Raw genomic sequence first — 18,945 nt, 5'->3', positions numbered from 1 at the left:
CCAAAACGCCACTTTCCGTGAAAAGATAGCATTATATCTGTATTTCAATCGGGTCAGTTCTCAGAGGCCGTCAGACGACATTCTGCGCTTCAGCTCTGCCTCTGCACTTTTAATATTCCCTTCCAAATCCACATGTTCTTGGGCTTTGGATATTTTGGTAAATGAGGCATTCTGTATGATTCAGCCCCTAAGAACCGCATTCAGTGCCTCCCAAGCCACACCCACAGAAGAGACTGAGGACCAGTTGACCTCCATATAAACACTGATTTCAGCCTTCAACATTTGTTGGAATTCAGGATTATGTAAAAGTGATTCATTAAGTTCCAGATATATGATTTATTTTTCTCTGTATGTGGCAACACCTCTAAACTCACCAGGGCGTGATATGAGACTAAAATATTTCCAATTGAGCAATCCACAACAGATGAAATGAGGGATTTGGATATAAAAAATATACATATATTCTAGAATAAATCTTACGGACTGATGAAAAAAAATTCAGTCCTCACCAGATGGGTTCAAAAGTCTCCAAATATCTGTAAGACCAAGATTTTTACACATCCTGTGAAGCGTCAATGTTGCTCTAGGGGGCTTAGACACTATTGCTTCACTATGATCAAGGACTGAGTCCATCAATAGATTAAAGTCTCCTCCCAATATGATATCATAAGGGGTGCCAGTGGCTTGCAACATACCTTCACGATCAATAAAAAAAGCCCTGATTATCAGCGTTAGGTGCGTAGATATTAGCCAATATCAACCTTTGCCCCTGAATTTCAGCTAAAACAATAAGTACTCTTCCTTATTTATATTTAATCTGTTTTAGACATTCGGTATTCAAAGCGCTTTACACTGCGCCTCATTCACCCATTCAAACACCAACACCAAACAACCATACAAGACGCTAGCCAGCCATTGGGAGCAACTTGGGGTTCAGTGTCTTGCCCAAAGACACTTCGTCATGTGGAATCGCGTGGGCCAGGAATTGAACAGCCAACCCTGCGATTAGTGGTCAACCCGCTCTACCACCTGAGCCACAGCTGCCCCCACATGTGTAGATTAATTCACAGAACTGTCTCAAAGGTGTGGTCCTCCACAAAACAAACTCCAGCCGATATAAAACCATTCAGTTTCCTCAGACAGAAAAACAAATGTTCAGTGAGCAAGCTGTTATGAGTTCAGCAGATGATGTAATCATTCCAATGTCCCGTAAAATACTCCACAAAACAAACTCCAGAAAACAGGAGGCATAAGCACAAAGAACGAACAGATTCATCCATAGCTGTCCCGAGGCAGTGTTACTTTTGGGTGGTCTGTGTTATATCTGATGTAGTTTAGTTCATGTTTATTGCAAAACTTTAATTTCACATGTGTTACCCTGATGGTGTTTTGTGTTTGTGTGACAGCACTGTCTCTACATTTTTAATGGTCATTGCTCCAGGAAGGGTCTCTTCTGATGAAATTCATGTCATCATGTGCACTTTTGTAATTACTATGGTGATTAACAATACATTACAAAGTGAAAAGCTGATTTATACAGGTTAATATATTAAGTTTATCATGTAATAATATAAATGACAGTACTGCACCATAAAATATACCATAAAAACAACAGTTTTAAACTGTTCTGTAAAGTGGTTTACATTTTTTAGTAGTTTGTCTTTTTTACATAATTATCCTGGAAACCACAGCTGCCAGGTTTTTAACAGTGTAGACAATCATTTAGAGGACAGGCTTTATGTCCAGCATTTAAGAATAACCAGAGCAACATTTCAGAAGCGATGATTGTGATATGAGCAAATTATATGGAGATAGTCACATGGCTTGATCAGGCAGTCACATGACTTTTTTGATTCCAGTATAAATTCTATAGGAATATATTTGATAAATGGGTTCCCATCATAGTTTATGCAAATGTAGTCCTATCGAATAAAAAATGTGTCCACCTCAAGCAAGTGTATATGGTTTTCCTGCGCATTTTCAACATTTTATTCACATATTGGTGTTTCCATCCTGCATGTTAATGCAATATCAAAAACATTTGCATAAAAAAATATGTGTATGGAACCCAGTATTCCTATAGAATCCATATAGAAATTTTATAGAATACTTCTGTAATGGTCAAAAAGGTTTAGGAATCTAGAATAAGGTTGGCTAATAGTGAACACCATAAAGATAATGTAAAACAGATGTTTAGTTTAAGAGTTACACAGCAAGAATTCTTGGGAGCTTTTGTTTCTTGACTGTTCTTGTTATACATTGATTAAACCACATTTCAGACTGACAGATCTGCCCCTCCTTGTCTTTGTATTGTCAATTGTTGAATAATAATACTGTATTAATTGGGTGTTATTTTAGGTGTTCAAACTCGGATGTAAATCTTTTGTATACTCGTCAAAGGTCATAGTCCAGAAGCCATTTTTGTTTCCTGTTTTTGAGTGCCCATTCAAAAGAAGGAAAGAAAATTCAGGAATTAGCATGGATGAATTGATAAAGTATAATCGTTGGAAGGACTTAAGCTTTGGGTAGAATTCACAATGGGTTAGCCCAGAAAGAAAGTGAGAAATCCAGCATCCTCCCTCACTAAGGACGGTATGAGTCATCCTGAACACATACTGAGTTTGGCATCTCTTTTATAGAGTGTACCACACATAATTTGTCCCTACTACCTGACAGATATCAATGAACTAGGTGTCCTGAGAAATCACTAGGCTCTAGGCTCTGTAAACAACCAAAAAAGTCAAGATGTTTTATATTAGAATAGTCTTCGGCTGGAAGAGGTTAGCAAAATGGCTGAAATTACTCTCAGCAGCACCTTTAATGCATTTCAGTAAAATTGCCATGCTAAAAGCATACTATGAGTCTGTTTCACACCAAATAATGATGTGATACCAATCATCACTGCAAGGGGCAGTAGGCAACTTATCACAGGCAAATTGTTATTATTAAGATGATAACTTAACCAATTTAAAAACAGTTGTGTTATAGTGTATTACACTGTAATGTAATACAATACATTTGCATCAAGCCTGACGAACAGCTCTTGATATTTAGCTTACTTTGCTTTGGTTGATCTTCAGTTACACAGATGATGTGATAATGTGGGCAGACCAAGTGACATGACCTGACAGTGCTGGTAAGTCTTTCATTTTAGTGTAGCTCAACTGTAAATGCAAAATGAACCATGATCACCCATGTACAGTGTTTAAATAACAAATGTTTCTATAGATGCTTCTGTATCACACCAGTAATTAAAATCTAAACTGTTAAATGTACAATCCCAGATCACTTTATATCAATACATGTTGATAAATAAGAGTCCCATGTGTTTTTCTGGCATTATAATTAAAAGTACAGTCGGCTGAACAGTCAACGTCACTTTAATGACATAAATAAACTTAGACAAATATGAATTGTGGTGGCGTAGTGGTCTAAAGCACATAACTGTTAATCAGAAGGTTGCTGGTTCGATCCCCACAGCCACCACCATTGTGTCCTTGAGCAAGGCACTTAACTCCAGGTTGCTCCGGGATTGGGGGATTGTCCCTATAATATGTGCACTGTAAGTCGCTTTGGATAAAAGCGTCTGCCAAATGCATAAATGTAAATGTATAAAAATATGGTCTAGCTAATAGCACCTCATTTTCATGTGGAATTGATGCTGTTTGGCAAGTGGCCATCCACCCCTGGCAAGCCACCTATGCAGCTGAGCTCATGCAGTGAAAGTGAGTATACCAAAATGTGGCTTTTCCCAGCATGCAAAGACACATTCTCACACACTGCCCACGGTTCCATCCCATCATAGCACTGAACACAACATCATTCCAAAACACTACCCAGCAACAGCACTACAGGAGCACTGCAATTAATAACCACCCACCTCTACTCAGCTCTAATTAAGCTTTCATATCAACCTGCCTCAGTGTAATTACAGTCCTTGGACTTCTCATGCATTCATTTCTAATCAGTGTTTTGCTCCACAAGGTTGACCATGAAAAATGAGAGAGCATTTAAAACCATGAGACAGTTTACTCTGGTGAATTGTTACTACATTTTTACATTCTTGTTCTAAAGACTGATAAGTGTCCACATAGTTTACCTAATGGGCCATACCTGAGGCAGACTTGCATAATAGTAAGCATTAACAGTTTTTTTTTTTATTTATTATTTATTTATCCCATTTGAGAGGCTGGGGAGAAGGAGCAATGAGTGAGTGGGTTAAATATCTGTAAACAATATTTAAAAAATAATAACATTATTGAATAAAAAAGAACCCAAACATTATTATTATTATTATTATTATTTGGACCTAATCTTATGTTTTGGAAAATAGCAATGAATTAATTTGAGGCATCTTTATGTTCATGTTCAAGGCAATTAGTGTCAATGACATGGCACTCATGTTTTGTCCAGATTTATTAAATTATACAAAAAAACTGTTTTGATAAAAATGCAACTCACAAAACACACACACACACCTACTATGATCAATGACTACCGAGTTCAAAGTAATTTTCCTCTGGGGCATAAAGTCATACATGTCATTTGGTGTAACCGTCTTAATAAAAGGTGAAATTATTGAAAAAATAAATGTTTGTCCACCAAAATGAGTCATGTGGTGTAACCAACAGGTAGGTAGCCACTAGCCAGGTTGTCATGTGACAAAATAATAATAATAAATATACAAGTTTTAAAAAATATTAAATATTTTGATATTTTTTTTTAAAAGGCACATTTTATTCAGATCATATTAACCATGAGAAAACATCTCAAGAAAAAATGATCAGTTTTGCTGGTTCAAAACAAATGAGCATTCGTCAGTAATGAAAAAAATGTCACTTCAGAAATAGTATCACGGCTTGTGCTGTTTCTACCAAGTTATTGCATAAACAAGGATGGATGTGAGTGAGTGTGTGAGGGAGAGAGACACACGGAGCGTGTGTGATCACCTGCTGCCAAACCCAAGCAGAAATGCTGTCAGCTTTCTGCCGATCAGCTTTCTCAGTGGAAAAATCGCCATTCAATCGGGGGCAATTCTCCCTATTTTGCAGTAGCCGGTGAAAGAATCTTTCACTATAGAAACCGCAATGTCCTTCGCCATTTTGAACAGTACATTTTCTCCAATGTGGAAACTCCAGTAAGAGGCAAGTAGTGAGTTCTGTAATGAATCAGTCTGTTGTGTCTCTCAGCTGTGATGAGCCGTAATGCAGCAGTTGTTCATTTGAATACATTTAAAGCTATTTTCTAGCTGTAGTTGTGTAGTAGTAATACGAGCGCTCATGGAGCGCTGTTGTATGTAAACAATGACTAACGGATTCACTTCATGTCACCAACTGCTCATATTACACACAAAAACGATCTTTTGCCACCACCTGCTGTCTAACATATGTAATGTCAAAAAATAAAATAAAAAACATGTAAGAGACACTTATACAGTAACTCTTAACACATATGCACTACTCTTACACTTTAGTTTAGAGCAGCACGAACACAAGCAGAGTGACACATCAGTGCTCATGGAACTTCTCTAGTCCAATCAGATTGAGGATCGGAACTAATTGTTGTGTATATATATATATATATATATATATATATATATATATATATATATATATATATATATATATACACAACAATTAGTTCGTAATGAATGCCATATATATTGGCAGCCAAAAGTTTGGAATAATGTACAGATTTAGCTCTTATGGAAAAGAAATAGGTACTTTTAGTCACCAAAGTGGCATTCAACTGATCACAATGTATAGTCAGGACATTAATAACATGAAAAATTACTATTACAATTTGATGTAAATGTTCAGAACTTCATAAACTACTTCCTTCAAAGAGTTCTCATCGAAAAATACTCCACATGCAGCAATGACAACTTTATAGATTCTTGGCATTTTAGCTGACAGTTTGTCCAGATACTCATGTGATATTTCACCCCACGCTTCCTGTAGCACTTGCCATAGATGTGGCTGTCTTTTCGGGCACTTCTCAAACACCTTACAGTCTAGCTGATCCCACAAAAGCTCAGTGGTGTTAAGATCCATAACACATCCATAAAATCTTATCTGCGGTCCAATGTCTGTGTGTCTTTGCCCACTCTAACCTTTTCTTTTTGTTTTTCTGTTTCAAAAGTGGCTTCTTCTTTGCAATTCTTCCCATAAGGCCTGCACCCCTGAGTCTTCTCTTTACTGTTGTACATGAAACTGGTGTTAAGCGGGTAGAATTCAATGAAGCTGTCAGCTGAGGACATGTGAGGTGTCTATTTTTCAAACTAGCGTCTCTGATGTACTTATCCTCTTGTTTAGTTTTACATCTGGCATTCAACATCTCTTTCTGTCTTTGTTAGAGCCAGTTGTCCTTTGTCTTTGAAGACTGTAGTCTACACCTTTGTATGTAATCTTCAGTCTTTTTTGAGCATTTTATAGCCTTATATATATATATATATATATATATATATATATATATATATATATAAATTATTTTCTACAAATAATAAAAAAAAAATCTAATTGTTTTTAGTTTTTTCAAAACGATTACCGACATGGACACATAGATAACATTTTTACAAACTTGACACGTGTTATGAACTGGAGTTTAAAAAGATTATAAAAAAAAAGAGTCCTAAGAAGTTGTCAATATTAAGATTTTTCTTTCAGTTTCTTCCAGGCTGTTAATCATTCTCGACTGGCCACAATGCAATAACAATTTCTTAAATGTCTTGATCCTCCATATTGTGATTATGACCTTGTTTGAGATTGTGATATTTTCCTGCAAGAACAGAACAAGCACTGAGAAGTAAAAAATTTAAATAAATAATGCAGAATGCCAATTTAGTGCCCTTTATCCAGCTGAAAGTTAGATATTGAAATATTTGTATGAATTTCAGTTAGACCTCTATGATTCAGCTTTCGGTCAAACGTGCAAAAGAAAGACAACCGACCAATGCAGCATCCTTTATGAAATGCTGGCCACAGGACACGACAAGGCTAGTAGAACCCATTAGAACAAATGCGGCTCGTGATACCTTTCTAATTTTGTCGCGTGCTTGAACTGCACATGAGCTGTCACTTCCATCTCTTTTCTCGTCGTCGACGGAGAAAATCTCGCGTGGCTGGCTGTTTTCTCTGTCCACCTCCACAGACATACACCACTTACCTACCAGCAGCGCCTCTCTCTCTTCCTTCTCCCCCACCTCCTCCTCCTCTCTCTCTCTCTCTTAGAGTGAGCGCGAGATCTATCGAAACCTGAGTGGTCCCGAAGACACTAGAGAGGCAATATACTCCTCGAGCGCAACATGGCTACAATTGTAACCTGTACCAGGTTTACAGACGAATATCAACTGTACGAAGAGCTCGGAAAGTAAGTGACCGCACCGCTGCTTTTGTGCTACGCGTTGCACAGATATACTCTCACTCTCTCTTTCGCTCTCTACTCGCTTCATTGTGTCTAATCGTTGCACACATATACTCTCTCTCTCTCTCTCTACTCGCTTCATTGTCTAATCGTTGCACACATATACTCTCTCTCTCTCTCGCTACTCGCTTCAATGTGTCTAATCGTTTTGCATGATTAGTTCAGTGTGTTGACAGCAGCCTACACAGAGAGACATGTAGCTTTTAAATGTTAAAAAGCCAGTGCAACCCGCCCGATTTAGTCTGTGTGAAACATTTGTTGGCGTTATTAAGTCTGTGTTCATGACGCTTGTTTCTGTTTATCATTAGATGCGTTTCTAACACTCGCGCGCTACAGGGTGCTTTCAAAGCCCTCGTCTCGTCACGATGCAACATGCAATTCGACATACTTTTCGACAAATCTAGCCGTAAAAGGACATAGGTTTGAAAGGGTAAACCTTTGAGTTGGAGGCGTTTAGCTTTGTGACCATCCCCCTGTGTTTGTTTTAATGCACAACCAAACTTTTACAGCATTCAGCAACATTATTCAAATTATATGATGACTGCTGTCACGCAGGACGATGGGCTTTGCTGCAGACTTGTGTAACGAGAAAATTGGCTGCGTTTTTGAGCATCATATGCCACACCGTCATTGGGTGGTCGATTACATTTGTTACCAGTTGTTGGCCAGCCGCCAAAAGCATTAACACAAAATAAAGGAAGTGAATATGCTGCAGTAGTTCTCGCTTTCATACAGTTTTGATTGTGAAATTTCACGTACTAGCCTATGTGTGACGTTAGATAAACAGCTCCATTTGTTATTTAAGCTGTTGTTATTGTTCAATTAAAATTTTATGGAATAGCATGTGTAAAATGCCCCTATTACTTGACAGATATCAAAAAGTGTCCTGAGAGAACACATTTTCCTGTGTAAACAGCTAAACAGAATCTGACCTCAGCCTGTTCATGTTAGCCAATCAGAAATCTCGGTGGCGGCTCTCAGCCAATGGCGTAAGTTTGGGTTGGGGCAACATGTTTGACCAATACAGTGAGATTTGAAAACCTGTTTGGAATTTTTTTTTTTGGTGCAGAAACATTTTCAGTATTAGCCTAAAGGTCAGTTTATACTTTTGTGTCAAATCTGCGCTGTGGTGTTTGCGTTGTGACAGCTCATGCATATTTCAAGCATGTGACGTGACAAAATCTGAACGGTATCACACGAGCCGCATTTGTTCTAATGGGTTCTACTAGCCTTGTCGTGTCATGTGGCCAGCATTTCATACAGGTGCTGTATTGGTCAGTTGTCTTTATTTTGCACATGCTTTACTGAAAGCTGAATCATAGAGGTCTAACTATTAAATATTTCAATGTCTAACATTCAGCTGGATAAAGGGCACTTCATTGGCGTTCTGAGTTATTCGATTTTTTTTACTTATTAGTGCTCATTCTGCTCTTGCAGGAGAATATCACGAGATGGTTTGCATTTATAGATCTGTATTGTTGTGTCTGAGTTGTTTTGTGAGTGCACAGAGAAAATGCCTTCATTTCCGAAATAAATGTACATTTCATAAATAAACAAAGGGAATGCAATGGTATTCATCGACACTAAAGTATTTATAACATTTTTGAAACATTGAAAAAATAAAAAAATGGGTACATCAAAGTACAGGGTGATTCCTGCATAAAGAATTACTAGGTGACCACCTCTGTCAAATTTCGTGCCGCCTCCAGCTGTCTACAAAACTCTTGTGGGTGTATTCGTGGATATAATAATAAAATAATTCCGTTGGCGAATAGATGCTTCATGTCATTTAACATAACTTGAGATCATATAAAACTATAATGATGATACGCGAGACGAGAGGAGCGCTGCAGCACGAGTGTCTGATAGAAACACAGATCGCATCTTGGCGATATATCTTTATAGATACGGGAGCGTGACATGTAAGTAAGCACAAACTCCAAAACTGTCATTCTCTGTGCTGTCAGAGCTGCTTCAACCAGTTGTGGAAGAGACTCAATCTGAGCGGGAGTCGAGACCGGGAGAGATGTAAAGTTCTGATGCGCACTCTAACATGGAGACGCTCGTCTCTCACCCCCGCTGTCTGCAGCTTGCAACTTGTTGCATCATTGATGAGATCATCATGATAAGATCAATCTTATGTGAAAAATAACACTAAAATGACAACAACAATAAAATGTGTGTGTGTGTGTGTGTGTGTATATATATATATATATATATATATATATATGTGTGTGTGTGTTTTGGATAGACAAGATTTAAAAAATGCTTATCAATAATACTCTTATGGCTAAAATGTTTACAGTGTTCAGTGACTAAAATGTCAATATGACTAAATGTTACTAAAATATGACTAAAATGTCAACAGTTTTCATTGAATAAAAACTACATTAAAAAGCCCAGACTTTGTCAACTAAAACTTGACAAAAAATAAAAGGATAAGGTTGACTAAATAAAAAAAAAAACAGCTGACAAAATTAACACTAGTATTCAGTTGCCAGGTAATTAGAAGTGTTTTAACGCAAAGCCAACGTTTACGTGTTTTTAACGTCACTTTTTTTATCAGTATGGAACCACCTCTGCCTCATTTTGAGCCAGGAAAAACCCTGAAAGTATATAGGAAGGCCTTCATATTATTTATTATACATGTTGGGTGCCATGCATAGAGAAAATAAATCAGGCATAAACTGAATGATTGCTTTTCACTCGTTAAATATGAATACTTTGACTCTCCGTGCTGAAAAAATTAATCAAATTAATCAATAACTGCTTGCTTGACCAACACACAATTGGGTGTCTTTTTAAAGCTTTAAATCTTTATTATGCCTTTAGGCATAATAACCAACTCTTAACAGGCACTTTTTTAATCTGCTGACAAATTAGAAGTGTTCTATATGTATCTATAATTGTGTATCTATAACTGGAGTGGTGGTGGTGTAGTGGGCTTAGCACTGAACTGGTAATCAGAAGGTTGTTGGGTTGATCCCCACAGCCACCACCATCGTGTCCTTGAGCAAGGCACTTAACTCCCACCTCTGAAAATTTCCTTTCATGCCTGGGGCCGATCTCTTGTAACACAGCGGACCAATCACACCTGTTGTCGTCAGCTTGACACGCATTTACATTTTTGAAGAGGTGCACGTCAGGCTACGGCATAGGTTCAATGGAAAAGTATGGATCGGCCTTAATGGTTGCTGATGGCACAGTGGTTGTCACTTGCCAATCATTGTCCTCTAATTCACAGTTTTTCAATTGTGTGCAATGCAAAATAATTAGCATGCCTTTTTTTGAGTAGCACATTTAATGCTGAATTTTTAGCAAGTTTAATGTCTTTACATTCTCCCTTCTGGTTTTCTGATTTATTGGCATTATTTTTAGATGACATTTTATACTTATTTGATATGTTATTTTATGTGTTGACATGTATTTCTTTTAAACAGGGGTGCCTTCTCTATTGTTCGGCGATGTGTAAAGAAATCAACAGCCCAGGAATATGCTGCTAAGATCATCAACACGAAAAAGTTGTCTGCGAGAGGTAAGGTGCTTCTTTCCGATGTTCCATTGGTCAGATCGCTGCATTTGATCAGCACTAATGTCTTCCTAAAATATTACATTTTCTGTTTGTGTCAACACTTACCATTAATCTTGAAATAATTAAATCTATGTTTGGTCTTACAATCAAAATGTATTTAAAAAGATTTTAATGTACTTTCTCTTACTGTAACCACAGACATTTTTAAAGATCTGTATCTGTGGGTGGGCTGTTTGACCAAAATCTTCAGATTTATTTTATGAGCCGTATTAAAAGCTGTTATAAAATGGCTGATAGATGGTCTGTTTTAATTTAGCAATACTCCATGCTTCTTTCTGCTCCCACATGTACATGATGGAAAGCAGTCCAGCCCCCTGATAGCTGCAAAACTGTAAATCGTATAGCAAATCTTTACCGGCTTCTCTTTAAAACACTGCCTGGCCAAAAAAGTGGCATACTCTAAAGTTGGACCGCTTTTAGCTTTGATTACAGCATGCATTCATCATGGCATTGTTTCGACAAACTTATGAAATGTCACAACATTTATTTCCATCCAGAGTTGCATAACTTTTTGGCTGCAATCTTGTAGTGATGACAGGAGAGTCGAATCACTCCGTAAAGTCTTCTCCAGCTCATTCCAAAGACTTTCAGTGGGGTTAAGGTCAGGACTCTGTGGTGGCCAATACATGTGTGAAAATGATTCCTCATGCTCCCTGAACAACTCTTTCACAATTTGAGCCTGATGAATCTTGGCATTGACATCATGGAATATGCCGTGCAGTCAGGGAAGAAAAAATCCATTGATGGGATAACCTGGTTATTCAGTACATTCAGGTAGTCCGCTGACTTCAGTTTATTGCCGCATAACATTGCTGAGCCTAGACCTGACCAGTTGAAGCAACCCCAGATCATAACACTGCCTCCAGAGGCAAACAGTGACTTTATTTTTTATTTTATTTTTTTGACCAGGAAGTTCTTTCTTTATTTCGTTTGAGTCACAGCTCAGTCATTGATTATCATTGCTAATTATCCAGTTTGTGAAGATGTCCAGTATATTTGAGCCCCAGCTACTATTTCTGCTGCAATCAAAACAGAAGCATCAGATCTGTGTCGGTGGACCAAACACTCTGTACCTGTCCTGTACTTGATGGTATCACATTGGGCTATCTTGGGTTGAAATGATTCATAAATATTTTTATTTAATCACTCTCTTGGATAATCAGCTAGGGATTTGTACTGGGAGGTGACCGCAATTGTTGATCATGAAATTCATTAATTGTGCAACTTTTAGACTTTTTTTTATAAACATTTTACTCTGAACAAAATATAAATGGGGCTTCATTTTGGGATTTGGTACAGTGGAATTTTGGGTGGTTGTTGTTACAGGGGGTGGCAATTTGTGTCAGCACTGTATATGGTGACTTCAATTCTGGGGAAGCAACATTGGGTACAGTTTGGAGAGGATTAGAGGGTGTAAGCAGAGGATGCATTCTCTTTCAAGGAAGTTAAAAAGTTGAACTATGTTTAGCTTGACACTACATTTTAAAAATGCAATTCTTTTGCTGCTGAAATAAATGACAAGACTCAATGCAACAAACCAGTTTCTTAATAGTCCAAGTCAAAAGAGCCCCCTTCCAAGTGTATTTGGTCCCTAGATTTGGCTTGAGTCATTCCTTCCATGTAAGTCCAGGGCATTTTCACTCAATTTATCATCCACTGGACAAAAAATTTTCCTATTGCTAAGAAAAGTAATAACATGCCTCCTCAACAAGCTGCATGATTTGAGGTAACATTCGTGCCCATAGCACAAACCGTGCAGGACGAGCTAAGTGGCAATGTGTAATACTTGGGGTTAGAAATACCCCAAGTATGAGCAGTTACAATAGTGAGGCTTGCCTTAGCTAGCACCACTAATTACATGCCAAATACAGTGTTTCAAGCAGCTCATTAAGCATTAACTTTTTCCAAGTCAAACTGTATCAAACAGCCAGATTTGTCCTGAAAGGCATCTGGTGTCTTAATGTTTTTAATGAAGTTTTTACTGCCTTTGGGAATTTTTTTCAGCATCTTAACTATAACTGTAAGGTCTAATATAAAATATCTTCCCTCTATATTTGCAAAGCTCTTTTGTATTTTGTTGCCATTTATAGGTGAGGCTGTGTGAATACGTGTGGACATATTGAAAATGCCACAGATGGAGACCTAATTGCTCTGTCAATAGACCTTCAAGCTGAATTACAACAGACCCTGTTCTCCTTATGTGTGTGTTTGTGTGTACGCTATGTTTCCATGGATGGCTAGTAAACAACATATTTATTAAAAAGATCCTTGGATAAAAAATAATAGGTAATTAGATCAGCAGATTTTGGCGACTCTCATAGGATTCCTTTCAAGTAATTTGGCAACTGTTTTTCTTCAAAATCTTCATCATGCTGGCTGGCACTGCATTAAAAAGCAACAGTGCTATTCATCTGATGGGGCCTACACAAGTGCCAAAGCCCCCTCCCGCTAAATCTTCCCATTCCCTTGGCCTTTATCAAAGCCTAGAGACATATTATGACATGCCAACCTGTTAACAGACACGTATAAGCTATTATCATCTCTGTGCCATCATTTGCTCTGTCATCTTTCAAAGGCCAGGACAGCCTGCAGTTATTCATTCTAACTAGCTTTATACCTCAGTATTTTGAGCAGTGGTTATCAACAGCGTTTGCTTCCAGACTCAGATTTTATATTAGACATCAGTTAGCAACCCAATACATTACCAAATTTGTTAACAAAATAGTAAACAAAAATGTGCTTCAAACAGCATTCAATGCAATGTCGTTAAAATCATATGTTGAAACTAGACAATATTAACTGATCTCTAGCATTTGCTGTATTAACATAGCTTTCTTATGTAACATATTCCCACATAGTTCCATGACCATGTGCGGTTTGGCTGTCGTATACATTATTATGGTAGCATGCTTGTCTTTCTGTCTGTGTGATGGTGGTCAGTGGTGCAATCCAGGGCAGTATGGAGCCTTTGGCTAAGATGCAGGCATTGTAAGCTTGCAGACTGTGTGCTGTGTTGATGTCAGAAAACGCATGAAACACTGCTGAATAATTGAGGTGCACAGCCTGCCATAGTTTTCAATGGAAAAAGGGTCTATGACCTTCTCCGTATATCACCACTTTCTGCCTCTCTTTCCCTCTCACCTCACTCAGATCAGCTGCGGCATCGCAGCCATCTGTATTATCAGGGATTCTCTGGAATGCTTCCTCGCTGCTCACTGGAGGCCGACTGGCAGAGGCCTGATAAACGTAACAGCACTGGTGTGGTGAATTTTTAATGGAACAAACTGTGAATTTTTAATGAACCCAATCCAAATGGTGTGTGTGTGTGTGTGTGTGTGTGTGCAAACAAATAGAGAAAGATTGGATGCCTGAGTGTGCACTGGGAGACATTTTAAGGAAAGACAGAATTGTGAGCATGTTTATTATTATTGTGCATGTCTGTGTGTATGTAACAGTGGAGGGGGAGGTGGTGGTGCACTTATAATTTTCAACAGCTTAAGTTCCCATTCTCCCTTCTTTTGGTAAAGCATCAGCACCTATGGACACTAGTGAGCAGGGCTCCAGACAAAAAAAAAAAAAAAAGACTGCAGAGACTTTGGCTCCTAAACTGAAACATTTATGAGCCAAATGACAAATTATAGAATTGCTCAATTTAGATGGTTGTTAAGAAAGATAGAAAGCAGAAGAGAAGACAGCTGATTTTGGCTCAACACTGTCTCCAGCTCATGTCGAGAAGTAGCACCATTTTGGAAAAGGAATACATGTGTAATAAGTGTGAGGGGAGAGGCTCTAAAATGCTTTGTGGTGAAGAACAATGTCAACTTTGTTGATGCCTTTCTTATTGCGTTTGCTGTGGTACTCTGATTACTATGGAATGACCATGGAGTCACTTCCCTCTACATTTAAAGCATTAGAACAGTATATGTACCAACCTCCTGCACACCCTTCTCAATTGCTTTGAGTTCCACTTTAATAGTGTCACCACTAGTGGTTGACCAATATATAGCAGAGACTGATTAATCGGCATTTAATAATCTGCATTAGCTGATAAAATTTCTTGTTTGGCCGATTTGTTTCTTGAGGGCTCTGAGAATCACCTGCTTGCATGTGAAGCATCCGAGACATATAAATGACCAGTCATGGTTTGTTTTCTTGTTATGTGCCATCTTTTTACTACAATAATAGTCTGGTGTGCAACTCAGTGTTATTTAAATGGTCCGCATATCAGAGCCGTGGCAGACGTGTTTGATAATGTTAAAGTGCTCGCATGTTTCATGCTCCCTCTCTCTAATGAAAAAAAAAGGCAGTCTGCAAATGTACACATATCTTGTTTAAACAGATATAATAAACCAACCTCACACAACTTTGTAGCGCTCATTTATTTCCCTCTAAAGCACATTCTATCAGTCTCTCCTCTTCCATAAAACTTCCATTATATACCGTATGCAAATATGCAGATATCCTGTTTAAACAGATGTAATTCACGAACCTCATGAAAATCCAGCATTTTCTTACCGTCAAGCACTCATCTAATATCTTCCTCTGAAGCACATTCTGTCAGCCAGAATCAAAATTTCAGGATCAAAATTTCCTCTGATTCACAAATCATGACGGTCAGTCCATGACAATCCAAGCAGGCGATCCAGGCCATTTAAACTGTCAATATTGTTGCTTGCTGAGTACAACTTAAGAGTAAAAGCGCTTCATGTGTGCTGTAGGTAAATGTTTTATTCACTATGCACTATAAGTACAATAAAAAAAATTGGGGGGCGTTTCTCCCCAAATTACATGCCCAATTCCCAATGTGCGCTGAGTCATCATGGTGGCATAGTGACTCGCCTCAATCTGGGTGGCGGAGGACGAATCTCAGTTGCCTTCATGTCCGTGCATCTTATCATGTTGGTTGAGCGGGTTACTGCGGAGACAAAGCGCTTGTTGACGCTTCACACTATTCTCCGTGGCATCCATGCACAACTCGCCACGTTCCCCACCGAGAGCGAGAACCACAATATAGCGACCACAAGGAAGTTAACGTGACTCTACCCACCCTAGCAACAGGGCCAATTGGTTGTATAGGAAGCCTGACTGGAGTCACTCAGCACGCTCTGGATTCAAACTTGTGACTCAAGGTGTGGTAGTCAGCATCTTTACTTGCTGAGCTGCCCAGGCCCTTATACAGTGAGGAAAATATGTATTTGAACACCCTGCTATTTTGCAAGTTCTCCCACTTAGAAATCATGGAGGGGTCTGAAATTGTCATCGTAGGTGCATGTCCACTATGAGAGACATAATCTAAAAAAAAAAATCCAGAAATCACAATGTATGATTTTTTAACTATTTATTTGTATGATACAGCTGCAAATAAGTATTTGAACACCTGAGAAAATCAATGTTAATATTTGGTACAGTAGCCTTTGTTTGCAATTACAGAGGTCAAACGTTTCCTGTAGTTTTTCACCAGGTTTGCACACACTGCAGGAGGGATTTTGGCCCACTCCTCCACACAGATCTTCTCTAGATCAGTCAGGTTTCTGGGCTGTCGCTGAGAAACATGGAGTTTGAGCTCCCTCCAAAGATTCTCTATTGGGTTTAGGTCTGGAGACTGGCTAGGCCACGCCAGAACCTTGATATGCTTCTTACAGAGCCACTCCTTGGTTATCCTGGCTGTGTGCTTCGGGTCATTGTCATGTTGGAAGACCCAGCCTCGACCCATCTTCAATGCTGTAACTGAGGGAAGGAGGTTGTTCCCAAAATCTCGCAATACATGGCCCCGGTCATCCTCTCCTTAATACAGTGCAGTCGCCCTGTCCCATGTGCAGAAAAACACCCCCAAAGCATGATGCTACCACCCCCATGCTTCACAGTAGGGATGGTGTTCTTGGGATGTACTCATCATTCTTCTTCCTCCAAACACGGTTAGTGGAATTATGACCAAAAAGTTCTATTTTGGTCTCATCTGACCACATGACTTTCTCCCATGACTCCTCTGGATCATCCAAATGGTCATTGGCAAACTTAAGACGGGCCTTGACATGTGCTGGTTTAAGCAGGGGAACCTTCCGTGCCATGCATGATTTCAAACCATGACGTCTTAGTGTATTACCAACAGTAACATTGGAAACAGTGGTTCCAGCTCTTTTCAGGTCATTGACCAGTTCCTCCCATGTAGTTCTGGGCTGATTTCTCACCTTTCTTAGGATCATTGAGACCCCACGAGGTGAGATCTTGCATGGAGCCCCAGTCCGAGGGAGATTGACAGTCATGTTTAGCTTCTTCCATTTTCTAATGATTGATCCAACAGTGGACCTTTTTTCACCAAGCTGCTTGGCAATTTCCCCGTAGCCCTTTCCAGCCTTGTGGAGGTGTACAATTTTGTCTCTAGTGTCTTTGGACAGCTCTTTGGTCTTGGCCATGTTAGTAGTTGGATTCTTACTGATTGTATGGGGTGGACAGGTGTCTTTATGCAGCTAACGACCTCAAACAGGTGCATCTAATTTAGGATAATAAATGGAGTGGAGGACATTTTAAAGGCAGACTAACAGGTCTTTGAGGGTCAGAATTCTAGCTGATAGACAGGTGTTCAAATACTTATTTGCAGCTGTATCATACAAATAAATAGTTAAAAAATCATACATTGTGATTTCTGGATTTTGTTTTTTAGATTATGTCTCTCACAGTGGACATGCACCTACTGATGACAATTTCAGACCCTCCATGATTTCCAAGTGGGAGAACTTGTAAAATAGCAGGGTGTTCAAATACTTATTTTCCTCACTGTATGTACAGTTAGTTTGATTCAGATAAAACGCGATTGCATACGTGGACATGCTATCCATGGTTGCTGGACTACTGTATGTACTGTTATTTCCTTCTTCCAAATAAATTAACAATTTCTTCATGGGCAAATAAATTACTAACATTTGATGACTAAACAGAAATCAGAAGAAACTGCTATCTACCATTTAAAATATAATATAATTTTTATTTTTTTTATTTTTTTTTAGATTATTTACTTTTGTGTGAAATTGAGACACAAAATTGCAAAAAAAAAATATATATATTTAATGTTATTTACTATACTAAATGGCCACCCTGCACTCTGGATATCGGCATCGGCCATTAAAAAAACATATCAGTCGATCAGTAGTCATCATGTTTCTAGAAACCTTGGATAAACTTGTTGCTAATATTTAATTAAAACATCAACTATAAGATGTCAACACCATCAACACAAGTCATATTAATTTGTTACAATTGTAATGGTCCCAAAAGAGGCTAAATTGTATTTATGCAAAATATAAAAGCAGTCTGTTCTAAAAAGTTGCATATTAATGTTTGTTTGTAATTTTACAGCACAGACACCCTAAAAATTCCAACTCCCTTGTACACTCTGTATTATGACTCCTCTCATCAAAAATCAATGTTTTGTTGATTTTCATGAAATTGTGAGGAAGTTTAGTGGCCACTTACAATACAGGTGAAACTCGAAAAATTAGAATATCGTGCAAAAGTTCATTAATTTCAGTAATTCAACTTAAAAGGTGAAACTAATATATTATATAGACTCATTACAAGCAAAGTAAGATATTTCAAGCCTTTATTTGATATAATTTTGATGATTATGGCTTACAGCTTATGAAAACCCCAAATTCAGAATCTCAGAAAATTTGAATATTGTGAAAAGGTTCAGTATTGTAGGCTCAAAGTGTCACACTCTAATCAGCTAAACACCTGCAAAGGGTTCCTGAGCCTTTAAATGGTCTCTCAGTCTGGTTCAGTTGAATTCACAATCATGGGGAAGACTGCTGACCTGACAGTTGTGCAGAAAACCATCATTGACACCCTCCACAAGGAGGGAAAGCCTCAAAAGGTAATTGCAAAAGAAGTTGGATGTTCTCAAAGTGCTGTTTCAAAGCACATTAATAGAAAGT

The 18,945-nt window shown here is 38.3% G+C and overlaps 1 protein-coding gene across 17 annotated transcripts in view; it reads left to right on the top strand.

Moving 5' to 3' along the window:
• Nucleotides 1-7,053: 7,053 nt before the first annotated feature.
• LOC127617679 (calcium/calmodulin-dependent protein kinase type II subunit gamma) overlaps nt 7,054-18,945 on the top strand; it is a 94,053-nt gene continuing 82,161 nt past the window's right edge. For 2 of the 17 annotated variants that reach the window (XM_052089714.1, XM_052089717.1), the window contains exons 1-2: nt 7,062-7,368; nt 10,863-10,957. In XM_052089714.1, the coding sequence (XP_051945674.1) occupies nt 7,304-7,368; nt 10,863-10,957 (160 nt within the window). In that variant the 5' untranslated portion in view covers nt 7,062-7,303. Of the gene's footprint in view, nt 7,369-10,862; nt 10,958-18,945 lie in introns of all 17 variants that reach the window. The other 15 variants (XM_052089716.1, XM_052089710.1, XM_052089721.1 and 12 more) reach the window with 12 other exon arrangements.

The sequence above is a fragment of the Xyrauchen texanus genome, chromosome 24, assembly GCF_025860055.1.
Source record: "Xyrauchen texanus isolate HMW12.3.18 chromosome 24, RBS_HiC_50CHRs, whole genome shotgun sequence".
In the NCBI taxonomy this organism is placed as follows: Eukaryota; Metazoa; Chordata; class Actinopteri; order Cypriniformes; family Catostomidae; genus Xyrauchen; species Xyrauchen texanus.
The sequence above is the reverse complement of the archived record's forward strand: the minus strand, read 5'-3'. Positions and strand labels throughout refer to the sequence as shown.